The 19,146-nt window shown below is 39.3% G+C and overlaps 1 protein-coding gene across 10 annotated transcripts in view; it reads left to right on the top strand.

Annotated features, from left to right (window-relative positions):
• Positions 1-18,271, top strand: part of ATP11B (ATPase phospholipid transporting 11B (putative)) — a 65,422-nt gene extending 47,151 nt beyond the window's left edge. The window contains exons 29-31 of one of the 10 annotated variants that reach the window (XM_027647248.1): positions 2,104-2,189; positions 9,523-9,656; positions 15,815-18,271. In XM_027647248.1, coding sequence (XP_027503049.1) covers positions 2,104-2,189; positions 9,523-9,625 — 189 coding nt within the window. In that variant the 3' untranslated portion in view covers positions 9,626-9,656; positions 15,815-18,271. Of the gene's footprint in view, positions 1-2,103; positions 2,190-6,373; positions 6,497-9,522; positions 12,417-13,265; positions 14,337-15,814 lie in introns of those variants that run through there. The other 9 variants (XM_027647251.1, XM_027647246.1, XM_027647249.1 and 6 more) reach the window with 9 other exon arrangements.
• The last annotated feature ends 875 nt before the right edge of the window (positions 18,272-19,146 follow it).

Below are 19,146 nucleotides of genomic sequence, written 5' to 3'. Positions count from 1 at the left end.
TCGGTGTGGTTGTTGAGGTTTCTCATGTTCCTGAACTGCTTGAATTTAAAACCCAAAAAGCCACACGATTTTTCCCTGCCTTTATCCATTTACTTCTTGCAGCATTCTTTTGCTTTCTGAATCAATTCTAAAGAATTTCTGGGTTCAGTTTACTTCCATTGAAGTTGTGTTGTCAAGGACACAGTAGGGCTTCTTATTTTTAAAAAGGAATCTTGATGAATGTCTAACATCTTTCCTGTGGCTATAGCTTGATTCCTAGCCAGGGGGATTTTGCTTTGTGCATCTCCATTAGGTTTGGTTGGTTGGGGGCTTCTTTGTTTGGTTTTTTTCGACTCCCTTTCTACATTGCATTTGACAGAGTCAGCAGTAGGGTGTATGTTTACCAAAATACTGTCTTTTTTCTCTTAATTCCTGATGCTGCAATCTGATTTGACCAGAAATTATTCAGCAGCGATCCAGTGGTTTCTCTGTGTGTGTCTGATAGTGAAATCATAGTTAAAAATGTATTTATGAAAAGAAAACACCTCTTTGTTCCCTTCTCAAGGTTTAATCTTTTGAGATTTTCCCACTCTGACTTTTAATGGGATGATCAGCTCCACTGAATTTCATTTTCTGTTCTTGAAGCGAGAAAGTACAAATAAGTGAAGAGGAGCAGATGATCAACTTAGCATTCTGTCCCTTCTTGACAACATTTGTGCTTCTTCATTATATGTGTTTAAAATTTCTAGTAAATATTTTTCTTTCAGTTTCAAAGCAGAGGAAGAGATTCTAACTTTGAGATAGACAGTGTTTGGAGAATGTCTTTGTCCCAAATGCAAGGGGTGCTGACTAATGCTGATGACTTCTGTGGAAGTCATCAAAGAGCAATTAAAAGAGTTATTAAAGGAGTAAATATGGAACTTGTATACTGCTCTATTAAATGCTGTTTTTCATAGTGCAGATACATCCTGTGTCTAGCTGAATATTTTTAATTATTTTAAATTGCAGGACTGAATTAGTATATTTTCATATTGGGGGAAAGAAAAAGTTTACAGTTACTACATTTTTATCATGGTGAGATAAATTATTATTGAACTAGTCACTTGTTTTTAAATTGCAGCTATTTCAGTTATGTTTCTGACTGCCATCATTTAAATTCTAAACTCTTCCCAGCAGCCCTCTGCAAACACAGGTTCCTCAGCTGAAAATGAAACACTTGCCTCTATTGTTTTAATTTTTCAGATTCCAAGAACATGTTAGTTGTGCATCTTACCTGAGTTACTGCTCTGAATTCACTGTATCTGTAGGCATCTGCCTTGCCCTACTTAATATATAAGGAACCTGATTTTATCTTTTTGTTAGTATAAGGTCATAGCATCAACATTCAGTCTGTCTGATCAGTCAGATGTTACATGCAGCAAAGTTATTAATAACAAAGCGGAGAAATGTAATTGATATGAGAAACACCTGATAAACTTTTAAATGTAAATGTTGTTCTGTCACAGCAACTTATATCTTTCCCTTTCATTTTGGGAAATAAGCATATTAAAAATTTGACAGGCACGTATGAGTTCATTATTATAGAGGGATGAATTTTGTTAACTTTACCTTCCTTAATGCACTTAAGGTGAATGTGTTACTTTATTTTATTTTTGCTGTGTTCCAAGGGGCTTTTGCTGGCCTAAAGAAAAGCCATCTTGTGTTTGTCTGGGGTCAGTTGCCCTAAAGTAGCTTGTGGGCAATTTCTCACTGTAGGTCTGTTAAAGAATCACATAGGAGGAAGTGGACAGCAAGGTAAATGTGAATCAAAATATAAATCTTTGGGTAAATATATAAATCACAGCACTATTGAGGGGAGAAAGTAATGCAGAATAAAGCACAGATGTAGAAGTGTATAGGCCTTTTTTCTCAGTACTGAAAGCACAAGTACATTAAGATTGGTCCTACCAAACAGTAACTGGCTGTGATTATCCCAGGAGCTGTCTTGAAGGTACCAGGCTTGTGTTCTGTATATGATGTGTATTCCACTTAAATAACAATGTGTTGTCCTGTGTCTTTCTCTTAGAAAATTACTGCTGCTACTTACTGACATGTATGTTCCATCCCTTCTCTGTCCAATTGTAGATGTACTCCAACAGAGTTGCTTTAAGTGACGAGTTCATCGCACTGCAGCCATTGTCCAGGGCAAGGAATCAGCTGAGCAAAATTAGGTAGAGTAGGAGGGACAGTTCCTCATCAACTCTTATGCATGCTGAAGGTGAACTAACCAGTGCTGAGAGAGATGGGAAGAGGCATGAATATTAGTGGGTTGAGAGGGCAATACCTGTAGTGCAGAAACATTCAGTTCGGTTATTTCTTGGCTTTGCTCTGTGTTTTTTGAGCCAAATGCTTCTCCTAAGTAGCATGTGTTGGACGTGCTTTTTCTTTTTAGGAAAAAACATCCCTAGCATGATGCTCAACTTTCGGAATACAGATCTAGCTGTTCGTGCATCCATTGTTAAATAATCATAGTTTCTAGCATGGTTATAATGCTTTTAATTTCTTTATGGTAAAAATTAACAGTGCTTTTTGCATGCTGGATAATTTCAGCTTCATGAGGCCGTGACAGGAAAATCCATGTATTTCAGGCAGCAGTTTCTTGCGAGTTATTTGTCCATTTTAATTTGCTTTTCAATTGTGTTGAAAGAGCGGAAAATGTTTTGAGCTTGGGTGCTTACATACCCTTGTGCAGCTAAGGCTTTTTGTGTTTGTTTTGTGCAGCTATAAAGTGAGTGTTGTTTGTTTTCAATGTGTGTAGATACATATTCCTAAAGGCATTTGGCTACAAAGTCCCAGAAAATTATTCAAAAAAAGATCAAAGTGTACATGTGTCTGTGTAGGTAAAACATGATTCTGAAACTCTTCAAATGCACCAACTTCAGCACATGAAATGCTGTCAAATGCTGATTCTCTTTTGTAAGACTTAAGCATTCATATGCATCAGCATCGTCTCAACGTGTTCACTCCCATCATTATATACTTCTGTATTCCACAGCAAGAATTAAGGCAAAGATCTGATTACTTTGAAATATTTTTTAAGATGACTTTGTTGTTAAAAATGTGCAAATAGGTGCTACGTTTTTGGGACTTAATTGCCGTTTATTGAACCAAAAGAGAAGAGTTTTGTATTTCCTCTGAGAGCGCACTACATCTTTACAAGGCAAAACTTGAAATGGCCATTGTGTTTGGCTGTTAGTGGCCCCACTCTGAAACACATCACCTTGGATTTCCAAACACCCAGGGAGGTAGTGGTGGAGTGGTTTAGTTTGGTTTTGTTTTTAATTCAGCACTATTAAAACAGGCAAAGTGCTGTATGTTAGTAAATGATTTAACGTTAGTAAACTTAATAACTGCGTTGGGGAATTGCTCTGCAAAAGCCTTTACAAGTTAGCTTTTAAATTTCTTGGTTTATCAGCGTCATCTAAATATGTTACTTTGGGCAAATATATTTCCAGTAAGTCTCTGTTTTCTCAGTGAATTATTAGAGTGAATTACATGGCGCATCATATCTACACCAAAGGTTTTGTAACAGAAGATTCTGTTAAACTTTTCAAAACTAAACACATTTTTAAGGGCTGTGCAGCTGGATAGTCAAATCAAAATAAAGCTGTCTAGGAGTGCAGCCCTGTAGTTACTATAAGGCTAAAACCAGGAGAATTCTTGCTAACTTGAGATGATTTTCTTCATATTACACTTAGGGAAGGGGTTGAAAAGAATGGGAAATTTGTTTTGTCTGTGAGTAACAAATGATTATACAAATCCAGTTCTCTTGTATGTCAGAATTTTTACACTCGAGCCTCTAATAATACCTGAAATACAAGCACTGAGTGCCTTATACTATGGAACTGAATGTGTAAAGTGCAACAAGAAACAAAAAGGACTTGAGTTTCTCTGGTTCTTTATTCTGTCTTTGGACAAAGTTCAGAAGCAATCCTGTGGATCCTTACCTAAAACAGTAAAAAAGGAAGATCAGTTAGTAGACAGAAACTGCTCACTTCACTATACTAAATAAAGCCTATTTAGAGTGAAGACCACGGGTTAGTTTCTGTGGTGTCAAGGGCAGCTATTTTCCTGAAGCAGTAGGGCAGAAAAAGCAAGGAAAACTGTAGGAACAGGAAACAAAACAGCTGCTCGGTGAATATGTGGCTGTAAGCAGCTAATCTGTCACACCTCATTTGTACATGCCCACCCAGTAATCGCATCCTTTGTGATGCAGAATGCATGTGGGTTGATGAACAGACTTTGGCAGTTTTCTGTTTGTAAATATGTATTAAAATCCTCAAAGGACCATAACTCCAGGTTAAAACGAGTTATGCCTTGTTCTGCCAATATGCTTACTGTTCTGTTGAGATACAAAAGGAGAATCCCTTTATGAATGCAAATTAAAAGACAAGTATGATGTTATAATATTTTTTTTTATGTCTATAGGCTTCACAGTGTGCAAAAAATGTTCAAGTTTGTATTGAATACATTTGTGATGTAGAGTTAGAAGTTTTGAAGGGAGTCTTCTAAGTGTTCATGTGATTCCTGTGAGTCAGAATTGCAGTCTTGTGTGTTAAACTTTTGCCTCTGAACTTTATTATCACTTTTGTAACTTGGGATGAAAAGGAAATGAGGCAGCAGAGCTCAGGTGCAGGTGTTTTCCTCAGCTGGAGTCTGGCTGAGCACTGCTTTCCTCCATAGCTGTCTCTCCTGTTCTTAGAATATGTGAAATATGTATCTTAGGGGACTTACTGGGTCCCATTGTATCTCATTCCATTTTTTTATTTGTAAATAAAGTTTTGTGTCTGCATGTATGTCTACATGTCTCTTTGCTTTATAAGAACTGTCACAAATCTTAAGCCACATGTGAGGAGTGTTGCTCGGACAGATGTTTTACTTCTGCTTGCTGATGGGATTAACTGTGTTTATAGAGTTTTTACCTCTGGACAGTGTGTTATGAGCTACAGGGAAATGTCAAACACAAGAAAGGGGTTTATTTACAGAGAAGGCTGTCAGTGCATAATGGTATATCCGGGACTCTGACTGTAGCATGTGCCTCATCACAGCCAAGCCCTGTTCATTCCCCACCTACAGGCCCATGAGTCTGTTGTTGCCTGGTTTTCCCTTCATCTCTGTCCAGATCTGCTCTGTCTCCAGAACTCCTTGCCCTGGCTTTAAGCCCTTCATTACTTGTTTGTATTTTTAACTCTAGTTCCTGTTTCATAGGATTCTCCTCCTGACAGCTTTCAGATCTGACCCAGCCCAACTGTGTCAAGTCGAGAGCAGACAGGTCTCTGTTCCTTTTACAGCATGTTTTCTGTAAGGAACATGAAATTCCCAAGAGGACTATCCAAGTGTAAGCACACTAGTGAGGTGTACTAGGACACCTTAATATGGTAAAATTTGATCGGGGTAATCTCTTCCTTTACAGGTTTGTACATTTTGTTAGCATACTCTTGTGCTGATCCATTAGCTAATCCATAGAATCTATCACAGGTGGAGGGAATAAATGAGAAAAAAACGCACCATTTGTATTTGTCTTCAGTCACAAAAGTGCACATATTGCTTACCTGAAGGTACTTTTGTCTGATAACTTTGAAATAGTGAAATAATTTGGCATTTGTAGGTTTATTTGATTCAAAGAGACAAAGAGTAGAAAAACTAGAGAAGTGTTGAAAACATAAGTGCCAGGCAAGTTTTTAGATGTGAATATTCTTATATTTTAAAATTTTAAAGCTAATTGTTTGGGATTTTGTTATACAATATATTAAAGGTTAAAGACAGCTTTACAGTAGGGAACAAGTTGTAACTTAGCTGTGGAATAGTAATAATCATTTCATATATTTTCTGAAATGTCCATGTGGCATCAGACATGTTGGCAGCAAGACCCGGGCTCAGTAAGATATGCTACAGTGCTCCTAACTTGGTGTACAGGATTAAATACATTTCCTGTTCCACAAAGTCCCAGCTGCATATCTCAGTGTTATTAACTTTGAGTTGAAATGTCCGTCTTGTGGCATGTAGAATAACCTGTAATAAGGCAAACAAACTGAAATGGTCCTTTCTGTTAGAAGGGGGAAAACAAATAAAAGTGTAAAATCTGAAAAATTTGAAACAGATTTCAAATTTGTTGGGTTTCCCCCTTTCATACTCTGTGGTGCACAAAGAGACCAAACACTTGTGAGATTTGTGCGCTGACAAACCGCGTTCGATCCTCGGATTAACGTGAAGAAATTGCCTCTTTACCTTGTAAACATGCCTTGTTCTCTCAAGAGCAGATCTGGGAAATGCAAGTTCATATGCCAATGGTAACTGTTTTAAAGCAATGCCAGCGTGGTGCTTCATAAGATTTGTTGCTTTTCTGTCCTTCTAGATGGAAGAAGATAAGGGTTCAGTCAGCTCAGCAGGTGACTTTGCTGAAGGCAGGCACAGAGGGGAGGACAATAGGCAACTGCTAGAGCCATCTAGCCTGCCCGACAGTCCTCACGTTCACTAGGTAGTACTCCCACTCTACCCTAATGTGTGTGTATATATATTTACATATCTCATATACAGACAGTCATGGAGCCATTCCAAAATACCCATATTTTTGGCATCCACAAGAAAATTTGCATCATAGTGTGATTTTTTTTTTTCTTTATCAAGCTGAATCATTCTGCACTTCAGTTGCTTTTTCATTTATTACATCAAACGGGCCATTATCATATAAAGTATTATGTTTATTGAGATCCCGGATCTTACCTTATGAAAATACTTTATTTGCAGCCCAGTTATTAATAATATCCTGTATTTCTCTATACTCTTTTTTTTTTTTTTTTTAAGCGTTGTCTCTCCTGCCTTGTGTTTCCGAAGGATGTGTATTAGGTTTTCAGAGAACATTACTGCCTTGCCATGCCAAGTTTTACTGTGGTATAAAACTATGGTCATAATTGTCCTCCACAGGGAGAAAAGTGAGAAGAGGGATTCGTGTGTATCTTCCTTCCAGGTAGTGGATATAAATATAAAAATCTGTGTTCACCAGGCAGGAGCTCACCCGGTGTTACTTTACACTCAACTCTGAAGCTGATGAAACAGAATTGTTGTTTCCAGGCTTATGTAAGGTCACATATGCTGTTGGATTTTTTTAAAATTATATTAATGGTTCCATAAATTGTAGTTGAAGCATGATCCTTGTTTTCTGTATCTAACTAGTGAAGAATAAAGGAAGTAGCAGCCCTCCAAAATCATAGCTGAGGCTTCACTCTTTAGAAACAAGTTTGAGTTACTCTTGGTTCTTCTTTCTCACAGTCTTTGAACAATATGTAGGACTGCTAGCTCTCAGCACATTCTAGGGAAAAAAGTTGTCTGGTTCATCTGATCCTACGTAAAACCTCTGTAATGTGACCTTTTGAAGTAACTTTAAAGGTGTTAACTTGTTCTGCTTCAGGATAATGGATGGACTAAATATTCTTTTTGAAATCCTAAGTGTAGGAATGCTGGGAGTTACTGTTGTGAACACAGCTGTGAAGATCACTGCCGTGTGCAGCAGGGAGCTTGTCTGCTGACCTCCAAACAGGAATTCCTTCTGCTCTGTGTAATTCCTTGTCTGATAACTCTGTGAGCACAGTCTGATGTGGCTGTGAAGGTCATATTTGCTGGTACTGCAGTGCTGCAAATTGTGCCATTCCTGATTTTCTGTGAAAGTGCAGTTGTGACCAGATGTGATGGCCATCAAATGAGGGTGTTCAGGGACTCAGGCTCTCTTGAGGTGTGTTTTGTTCTGTTTGTGTTTTAACCAGAACCCCTTTTAGACCTGTGGGTTGCAGTGCTTCTGCTCCTGTCTCTCAGGAGTTCATTGTCATAATAAATGTTCCTTTTGTGTCCCCAAGACCTCCTAAATGAATGTTAGTGTGTGTTCTGCCTGTGCTCATCCATGGCTTTCCAGGTGCAGCATCCACAGAATCCAGGGTTCCAGTTTTTAGAGCTTTCTGTATGTTCAGACAACTGTTGACTGACAGTCCTGTGGGCATCATGTTGAGCAGAGTGATGGGAGGGTGTGGAGGGACCATGGGGAATGTGGCACTGAGCTGAGGAAGGGACAGACATGGGGAAAGACGCATGGAAACACCAGTGCTCCCTCCTTGCCCTACCAATTGGGATTTTTCTCTTGGATTTCCAAATGCCTCATTTCTGTTGCTGCCTCTTCTTTGTTATCTGGGAATTGTTCTGTTATGAAGCTGTAAATGTGTCCAGTTGCCTATTTTGGGGGATTAGGAAGGATTGTGTCCACTCACAGTAAACCATTCCCACAGGGAAGTCTGAAGTTCTTTGCTTTTGTTGCAGTGTTCACCAAGTGTGAGTGTTGTGCAAAAAATTGGGGTTCAGACAACAGTCAGTGAGCTTTGGTCACGCTCTGAAAAGTTGTGGGAAGCTCTTAAGTGAACTGTGTCCTATCACAGACTAAGATGCCTCCTCCCAGAATCTTCATTCAGTGATGTGAGGACAGGATAATGGATGCTTAAGTCTGTGTGTTCAAAATTTGTTTGACAGGATGCCCTCATGGAGAGTTTAAAATTAAATTAAAAAGCGTCCTCACACTCCACATTCACATTTTTGTTTCCTTTTGGAAAGGTTACTGGAGTCAGTTTAGGCTCTTCTCTCTAGAAATGCAAGATTTCAGGGAGATTTCAGGTTGCTGCAGTTGGCTGGTGTGCAGCAGTGCTGTAAAGGAGCACACTGGTAGGTGGCACTTACACCCATACATTTCTCTTACTGCCTTTTTTTTTCCCCTTTATTCCTTCTATTGCTTTTTTTTCTCACCTACAGAAAATCAGCTGTTGAAAGTTTATTATGCTAATATTGAATTATTCTTTGTGTTGGCATGAACATGACTGAACCTTTCTGACATCAGCCTTGTTTGCATTTGGATAAACAATGTTTGTAAAATCAGGAATGTGCTTTTGTTTTGTACCAACCCAAGGGTATCTATAGTAGTGAATATCTGTAAATTATTGTAGGAACTTGCATTCCACACTTCTTGAGGAAAAAGTATTACATAGGATCAGATTGCTGCATTGTATTCTGCAGCCCCAGCCGGAAGCTTTCTCTTGATTTCCCTCAAAGTAGGACAGAGCTGAGCTTGTATAAATTGTTGTCTGCCCACTGAGGTGAATCCCAGCTGAAACTGCATGTGCTCTGCTGTGGGGTTTGTTAGAGCTGGAACACAGAGAATTCCTAACCAGTTCATTTCCAGCATTAGGCAGATGTGGTGTTAAACCATTTCCATGAGCTCACCAAGGCTGCAAACAAACCTTGGAATGATCAAATTTTAATGTATATAGGCCTCGGGGCACAGGAATATAATTCCTCATTGTAGTTCTCCTATAAAATTGAAAAATATTCAACACTCTAACTTTAAGAAAATCTGCTTTTCCTAAGTGTTTTCTGATAACATCTTCATTGCTAGAATTTGTGAGTACTAATTTTTTTTTTTATTTGTTTTTGTTTGTTTGTTTGTTTGTTTGTTTTATTCCTTCCTTCCAGCTTACTGAGGCAGGTTCAGGTATCAACTGCTTGGACTCCATGTGCTGCTTCTCAGATGGGGAAACAGCATGCACATCTGTTAGAAGAATGTTGGAACGACTAATGGGAAGATGTAGCCCAACCCGGGTCAACAGGTGTGGCATTTCTCTCAATAGCCTTTGCTGCAGACGATTCTCCTATAAACTGGAACCCGATGAGCCTGCAGCAGTAGATGTCTAGAAATCAGCTGCAGGTTTTGCTTACCTAAGTAGGAGATGCAACTCTTTATTGTACTTCTTTTCATCCTGAAAGATCAGTTTCTTGTTTCTTTTTGAGTGGTTTCTTTTGGGATGGGGAGGGGAAAAACAGTTTTCAAAAGATTTCTGTTAAAGTGTTTAGTTTGGCTTTACCACAAGTTCTTGTGTTGTATCTATCGTAATTTCTCTTGATTTGTACATTCTTCTCTTTAGAAAATCAAACCTTGCTGCTGTTTTTGTTCTCCTTTTTATGATTTTTTTTTTTTGCCTTCACGAATCAGGAGTTGTTTTTGAAGTCGAAAGACTTTTCCCTTTGGTTCTGGATGTACAACCTCCAAATATTTACCTTGGAGCTTGAATTACTCCTGAAGATATACAAAAGGCTCACACTCCCCCCCTTAAATATAACTTCATTGTTAGAAGGAGAGTCTTTAAATCTTTCAGCCATTGATTGATATGAAGATGAAATATTTTTGTAGTATAACTTTTATAAGCTATTTCTAAAATCAGAGTAATTGACAGAACAGAGTCTTCAGGTTCTAAGAATTTTAAATGTTTTTTCGGTTCTAGAAGGTATATTGTCAAAATCATGTGTGCCATTCAAAATATGTGCTAATTCCTCCACAAACCATGTGTGAAACAAACATAGTGGGAGATAAAAGCATGTTAGAGTAATGGAATATGTCTAAAGAGCAATACTGCTCTTATGGTCAGAGGAGCTCTCACTGAATCCCCTAATGTGCCATCTCCCCATGTCCAAATAGAGGGATAGTGAACAAACATGGAAATATTTGGGGGTAGAAGTCAAAATAGTCTTTTGTACATCGTAATCTCTCAGTCTCTGAATGATATCATGGTCCTTCACTGGTCAAAAGGCAAACCTGAAAACATTGAGCTTCACACATTTTCAAGGAAACTCATTTTGTATTTGGACAACTTTGTCTCTTTCTGTTAAAGGTTGTGATATCATTCACTGGGTATCAAGTCTTGTGTGGGTAATTTCCACTGACAGCTTTGTCAGCTCTGATTCTGCCTTTAGGTATTGCCTGGTCTGTAGCTCATCTCTGTTGGAACTCTTGTGTTGAACACTGTGTCTGTGGTTTCAGTCAGTCTCTCTCTTCTGGCTTGCTTATGAAATTTATTCAGTGTTTCTACAAACCTAGGTTATGAATATGCAAAATGTTTCATTCCATATGAAATATGAACTGTTATGACTAAGTACATTTTTAATTCAAACTTGCTGTATAGAAAGCGGGCATGATGTGTAAAATAAACAATTTAATAGAATTTTTAATCTACAAGGTGAGCATTTAATTGGTCTAAAAATCAACATTTTGGTAGCAGTTGCTCTAAGTTTTTTGATGTTTTTTTCCACTTCTCTGTAAAACTGTGCTTTCCAAATGAGGAATTTCTCATGCTACTTCTTTTCCATTTATTGTTATCTAATTAAGATTTTTGTTAACAATTGCCTTAGTAACCTGTAGTCTTATAAGGTAGGTATTCTGTGTTTTATTTAATGCATTCACAGTTTTACGATTTTCTCTTTTGTTCCACTTAAATTTTCTTTCCTTAAGAACTTACAAATACTTATTGAAGATAACTCATATTTGACAGAATATTAAACAATCTTTGAAGACTGCTTTTTCTCAGGTTTCTTGTCTGCTTACCTCATGTAATTTTCAGATGAAGTTCCATCGAGCCAAATAATTGCAGAGTTCTTAGAACACAGACAATAGGATTACGTTTAATGAATATGCAAAACTACCTTGGTGCTACACTAAGGGCTTGAAGTTCTGTGGTTTTTGCTGCTGCCTCCAGTTGAAATTGCTCTGAACAATCTCCTAGTTTCACTTAAATTTATGTACAGTACAACTAGAAAAGAGGTGGGGTTTTTTAAGTGTGTTATACTTGCTGTCTCCAGTGACTTCAGCTACTTCTACTCAGCATTGACACTTAAAACCAAGGCTAAAAGTAATTTTCTTCCCTTACACTTCCTGGTAATATAAGAAAGTATTTGTTCATTTTTTAACGTCTTAACTGTTTGAATCACATGAAGCAGTTACAAGTCGTGAAATGCTGAAGGTACAGTTAAGAAATCTCGAGTAATTTTTTAAAGTGCTTGTAAAATTGTTTAGGCTTTGTTCACGAGCTTGAGCTGCTGTGTTTTGTATCTAAATCTTCAGAAAATTGTGCAGTCCCCAACAGGTTGGTCTCCTGAGCACTTGTGCTGTATAAAGCAGCAAATTATTCAACCAGGAGGCAGCTGCAAATTATTTTTGTTGGATGAAGTGATGCTGAGAAATACGTTGTCTGTGCAAGTGCTGTAGAATGAAGAGCGCTTCTTTAAATAATGTTGCTGTAGCAACTTGTGTTGTATTCTGTGCTCCTGATATTCTGTCAAATATGAGAACTGAACAGGAAATCCAACATGGTATCAAATTTTGATAGAAGCTTTGATGAATCAAAGTTGTACAAATGCTTGGAGTAGTGGGCCACAGGAGTATAGTTCTCTTGTGTTTATTTTACTGCTTGTAAAATGTATTTGAGAAGTATTTTCTATAGCTCCAGTTAGGCTGTAAAATGTGTGGTGTGGTATGTTAAAAAATGCATTTTTGTCTGTCTGTTCCATTAAATTGTCTGTCAGCTTGTCAGTCACTCAGATACTAAGAATGCTGGATCACATTTCTTGTACAGTAGGATTCATTGCTGAATTGTTGGATCTCCCATTAGTGGTACTTGTGTCAAGGCACTGCATGTAACAGTTGTAAAGAAACAGCAGATTTCTGACAGAGGCTAATTTGGAGGATAAATTCATTATGTTTTGATTTCCTGCCTTCCAACCTTCTATTTTTCAGCATTTCACATATAATTTTCATAACGTTGTTCAGCCAAGAACAGTATTTCTTCCCAAGCAGTAATTTGTCCTCAAGTGAAAGACATTGTGAGATCCCATCTCAGTCAGAAGCTGTGACGTCTTAGGCAGCTTTCCTGATGTCTTAAATTTTAACAGTAAAGGGGATGAAATAGATTCATGGCTGTGGATCAGTTTTGCCTGCCCACGACTGCAGCCAGTGTGGATGTTTCCCGTTGGGACACGGGCGTGCCGGGTTTCCAGGGGTAGCTGTGCACCACAGGGCTTTGCTGGAATGGCCTCGGGTGGTGCCTCAGTGTACACAGGCAGCATTTAGAGTCTCCCTGAGGGCACAGTATTGAAACTTTAGTGGCAAAAGGGGCATATAAACCTCTGGTTGTTTTAGTTCATAGTGAGGAAAATATCCATAGCTGTGAGTAAATTATTAACTACACAGCAGACATGAGTTGGCATGTGTTCTCAAAGGTCTGAATGAATTGCAGGTGCCTACATGAAATTAATAGATTAGTCTTTTAAAGAGGAACATTTGCCTAATCTCGTAGCACTTCTATCTTTTGCTTTCCTAGACTTTTCTCCTCACCTCTGTAGAGTATAAGTTCCCAGTCAGCCAAACTTTTCTTTTATTGTTACTTTAGATCATGGAGTTCCTCGGATCCCTTCTATGCCAACGACAGAAGCATCTTGACTCTCTCCACAATGGACTCAGCCACTTGTTGACAGGGACATTTGTAAATGCCTTGTGGAAACCATGTGGTGCTCACACACCTGTAGGTTCTGAGGCGAGTCCAGTGTCCGTCGCTGCCCTAGGAAAGAGTAGAGTGACTCCTAAGCACAGACCTTGTCTGTGACCTGGCATCTGCACAGCTATTGCTTCCAGTATTTTTTTCTAATTATATCTACAAATTGCTAAATAATTTTTTTGGAGGTAAGGAATGCTTTTACCTCTGACCATTTGATCTTTTTTGTTACCGTACGAGCAGATTGAAATCCTGAATTTAATACTTGAGATGTCACTGCAGCGCAATGACAACGTCTTTCTCCTCCCAAATTTGAGTGATCCAATTTGAATCAACTTGAATTTGCACAACTGAAGTTTTAAAAGTGGCATTTTTCATGATGACCCTTCCTTTAAACACACACATTAATTTTGAGCTGTGTCTCAGATGCTGTCTTAGCAGTTCGCGGATCAATTTTTTTATTTCTGTGGACGGTTACCATATTCTGTGAGCAATCAGTTTAGTAATTTTTGAGAGTTAAATGCAATTCAAATATTTATGCTGGTATATGAGTGGCAATACATTAGTCATTGCTTTGAAAAACACTGTTAACTGTGACAAATCAATAATTTGGAATACTAAGGGATATAACAGTTCACTGTTCTCTTAAAGTATAATTGGGAAGCCAGTCATCCTTTATTATGCCATGTGTGGGTGTTTTTAACAGTTCTCAATGCCGACATGGAAAAATGTTTAAAGAATTGGTGGATTGTGCAGAAGTCTCACTAGCATAAATTTTTTGAATTATTAATCTTTTAAAGTTGGGGAATTTTTGCATGTTTTGTTCTTTTTCATGTATTTATATTTGGTCATGTTGTACTTTGAAGATATAATTAATGCTTAATTATCTTCGTATATCGGAAGGATCCGAGACCTTGATGGCAATGTTTTGATACCCGAGTATGCCAATAAAAGCAAATTGCACAGTTGGAGGTTTGAATGGTGCATCTTGCAGGTACTTCTGTTGTCCCAGTATAAACGTGTCTGCAGGTTTGGGGTGGGTAGCAGCAACATTTACATGTTCCTTCAGCCAGAATGGTTGTCTTTGGATGTGGGAGATGAAATGGAGGTGCTGCCACAGGGATGGCTGCAGAGCACTGCCTTGGGCACAGTGGTGTTTGTGGGTTGAGGCTGGTGAAAGTGCTGCTGCTTCGGGACATCCTGTTTTAAGTCAGCCTCTGACACTGAAGTCCCATCAATAACTTAATACTGTCTCTATTGGGCAGTTAAAGATGTAAGGCTGTGTATTTAAAATTAACTCAGGGTAGAATAAACTGTAAATGAAACACAGACTGTGAATAACAACTCCCAGAACTTCTTCAGTAAAGGTGTGGGGAGGTGTAGGATTCGGGCAAAGCCGCTTTCCCCCTGCCTGGGTGAGTTGCTGCCGTTGCCCTCAGTGCTGTTCCCCGAGCACATTTCACAGCAAATCCTTTGTATTCCATGATTCAGGCAGGCACATTCCACCCTTCTGGTGACATCTCAGTGGGGGCCTGGGCTGCTGCCAGAGGAGTGTATCCCTCCTTCTCAAATCCCTCATCCCAAATTCTCCCAGGTTCAATGAGGAGAGGAAGCGTTGAAGAGGTCCCGCTTTCCTTGGATCAGATCCTTTGCATGTACCTTACCTAAAAACAAGCTTGAGCTTGAAAATGTCAGGTGTACACTGGATCCCCACAGCGAGTGTCCAGGGGATGAGGAATCACTAAAATTGAGCCTTGCCTTCTCCATGCAGCAGGTATGAACATGTGACTCATCCCACTACAGACAGCTTGAAACCTGGATCCAGTGCAGAGATGCAATAACCTGATTGTTGTCTCTCCAGTCCCCAAAAAAACTTATCCATATATGCCCTACTAGCAAAATACACTTGGATTTCATCTACTCCTATCACTTTATATTTCATATCTATAATATTATACATGGGTTTAAAATTATTTTCTTTGTAGTAGTTTCTCATTCTCAGAGTCTTCACACTGCCACGGTTACCTAGGAAATGCAGAATTACGTGCTCTAATCAGATATCTGCTGTTTAGCTGTATCTTTTACACCTAAATCACAGTGTTCCACCTTTCAGCAGTACTTGTTTGTCCGTGTCAGCCACAGCATTGTCCCGTCAGTGTGTGTGACCTCATCCATCCGTGTGGTTCGTGTGTCCTGGACCAAAATACAGACTGGGGTTAACATTGTGCAGTAGGAAGCAGAGGCCTTGTACAGCCCCACTCCAAGCATTTCCATTGGCTCAGCTCTGCGGGTGATGTATTTTGGCTTTTACCACAAAAATGTGTTAATTGTATTTGCACAAAAGCAGCACAGTCCTATATTTGAAGAATAATTTACATTCATTATGTGTTTCTTTAAAACCTTCCATCTCCTCTCCTCCCTTTCCCCCCTACTTTCCCTTTTCCCAGTGTTTGTAAGGTTACCGAAGAAACATGCATTTAAACAATTAAGGAGGAACTTAAGAATCCATCTCTCTGCCAAGGTATATTTTTCTATTTGCAGTAAATCTAAGTCAGTAATGTCTCATTCAGAACATAGACGTGGTTTGCATTAGACCAGATTTTTTGGTGTGACAAATACTTTGGATGGAAGAAGTGACTGGGGTTTTGTGTTGATGTCACAAAGCTTTTAAAAACACTTCTATTCAAGGAAGAAAGATTGTGTATTTCTTTGACAGCTGAAGTGTAGGAAACCATTCACTGTGCATTGGGCACAGTGCAGAATCCTTCGTGTAGAAGCCAGAACAAAATCTGGCTAATTCCGTGTAACACTGGCATTCGTCCCCGAGTCAGAGTGGGAACAGGTGGGGGACAATTTGCCACGGGGAGGAAATGTCTTATTATTCTCTCTTAGCCTTGAAATCCGTAAAAGCCTGTAGTAGGAGTTTGTAGTTCAAAGGAAGAGTGGTGTACACTCGCTTTACTATGCAGTGTCTCTGAAGAAGCACCTTCTCCACAGCCCCTCCCAAATGGGATTGCATTCCCAGCAGGTCAGTTCTCGTTCTGGAAAAAACAGGGTTTGGTTTTGTTACTTAGGAAAACATAATTTTAGTTGCCAAGCTTAAGCTTTTAAAAGGATGCAGTGGAAAAGACTTCAGTGGGAAGATGTTCTGAATTGTTTCACAAACTAAAATGTAAATATTCTGCTTAAGAGTATTCTGTATATCTTTTAAGGTTTACAGGTAGGGGAGGGGGAACAAAAACTGCAAAGGAAGGAACCCTGAAAACTTTGGCTTTATATTTTCAGAGTGATTTATTGTTTTCAAGTGCAAAAGCTGATTTGAGAAAAGCTCATGCAATTTAGAATGCGTATTAGTCACCTACAGTGTCTTACTGAAAACCTTTGGTAGTACTTTCAAACATGTTTTTTATGACAGTGTAACTTCTATATTGGAATAAAATATTTTCTAGTGTTAGAAGTGTCTCAAAGCTGTAGTCTAAATCATTTTTCATAGTTTGATACTTCTGTGCTTCTAAGGAGTTGTGATTTTGGTGAAATTCAGTGTTAAAATGCTCAAGCATAATGTGCTTCGGAAGCATTTATTTTTGAGCTATTTTGGGATTCTCATTTTTTTGGTGTAGAATCCCTAATAACTTGCCATCATCGCTGGACTCACCACTGCCTTGTTTGTTACACAGATGTCCCTGCTTAAAGTTGTTCCTAGAACTGGGCAAACCACTCACTAGGGACTAATTTTATCCTTTATTCTGCTCCTAAATTAGTTCCCTGCTAGACTCTCTTCTTTGCAGATCTGGGTTGGGGGTTTTTTTGGAAACATTTTTATTGTTGGTTGTTTTGTACGTTCTTTGCTTCTGTTGTTTGCTTCCAGCGGCATGATTTATCTGGGTTCTGCTCTCTGGGAATGACTCAGTTTGTAACAGGAGGAGGGAAGAACGGGATGCTCGTGGCTCTATCAGCTCTTGCCATCAGTCGTCTTAGAAGTGCATTTGCATCGGTATTTGCGAGGCTTCTGCTTGCCGTAGATTTTTTTCCTTCAGCTAAATCCTGCTCCCAGAGGCATCAGGACTGTCTGGGTGGAGAGCCCGTGTGGTGCTGGTTGAAGGGATGTTCCTGTCGCTCCCTGGCTCCGGCTGTGCTGCCCTCAGTCCATCCCGTCATCGCTGCAGAGGGGCCGCGGTGGTTGCGGGGCTGTAAATGCACAGATGTGAGCGGAGGGGCCCTGGGCTGACGCTGTGCCTGGAACGTGATGAAATAAATGTGCTGCTGTTTGTGGCACAGAGTGTGACTTGTCTGAAAGAAACCCTGGCCTGGCCTGGGGGGTGGATTAATTTTTCCTCAGCAGGTTTAAAGGAAATTACTTCATCCATCAGCAGGTTCTCAACCTTTTTACGTTTTGAGAACGGGCTAGAAGATAATCTCTGGGGCATATATAGAAAGGGGAAAGTGGTTAAAAATGAGGCTCACCTTGCTGCAGGAGTATCTTATTTATATCTCAAAGAACAGATTTTACAATTCCTAGTTGCAGTCTCACAAGAGATTTCAGATCCTATGCATACAAAAACAACAGATCATCTTGTCCTCCTGTTTTTTCACTGAAGTGTGATCAAGTTCTGCTTTTCCGAAGGAAAAAAAAAAACTGGAATGATAAAATCTCTGCAAGAAGTACTATTTGAAAGATGCTGATCCTTAATTTTAGGCAAATAAGGGGCATTGCCAACTGGAAACTAGCAATAATTAGTACAAAGAATTTTGGACCTCTGACACTGTGGCTGCCTCATGTTGGTTTTGCTCCTCTGACAGCGAGGCTGTGTGCTTGCTCCTTGTACAGCTTGGTCAGTAGACGCTGTTTTGAAAATGGTTTATGAAAATTATATTTATTAAATAAAACTTTCACTTCTAGCTGAGTCATTGTTTTAATTATGTGTTAGAGGAAAATATGGCAGAGTAAAGCCAGGCTTGCTGTGCCACAGGCCCAGGATCAGGCAGTAGATTTATTCCCAGCAGCCTCAGGCTGGAGAGAAGTCCACCAGGAAGAAAAGCAAAACAAACCCAAAAAACCTCACAGCTGTACATAAAGACACACACACACTTAACATACACCCATAGATGTGTGTGTGTAAGGGGATGCAGCAGCTGAACTCAAATCAGTTGACCCAGGAACTCACTGGCCCTGGAGCTCACTGATTAGTGATGAATTCCAGCCTGGGGGTCATTCCCATTTCTCCACCAGTAAATGTAACCCAGAGTTCACTCAGCTGCCCAACCACAGCCTTGTCCTCTCCACACACAACCTTTACAGCCCCATCATTTCTCACCCTCTCAGGTTCCTGGTCCTAATTTGATTTACAGGGTTATGCCTCTGACTCCTGCCAGTTGTCCTTTGAACATTCAGGAAGGCTTGGAATGTTATATTCTTGAACACATACAATTTGAATTTAGAAAAGAAGGAGTTTTAATTTTCTTGCAAAATATTCAAATGACATTCAGGCAGTTTTTGTTTAGTCTGAGAACTTGAAGACCATTTAGCAGAAGAACTTCCAGTTTAAATGCTCAGACTTGGGCCTGAGTTACAGGTGCCTGTTTAAACCATCAGGAGCAAAATTCTTGGTCTTTACTCAAGCAGATATTTCTACACATTGGTACTAAACCAGCTACAGTTCTACAAAGCTTAGGCCTATTTCTGATAGATGAAATTATAATTTCATCAAGTATTTAATGCTGCAGTCAACTCTTGGAGAGCTCAGAGGCACCATGGTTTAAAAACCAAACACAGTCACTG

This window comes from Corapipo altera, unplaced genomic scaffold (assembly GCF_003945725.1).
Source record: "Corapipo altera isolate COAL_440 unplaced genomic scaffold, ASM394572v1 113, whole genome shotgun sequence".
Taxonomy (NCBI): Eukaryota; Metazoa; Chordata; class Aves; order Passeriformes; family Pipridae; genus Corapipo; species Corapipo altera.
This window is presented reverse-complemented; position numbering and strand designations above follow the sequence as displayed.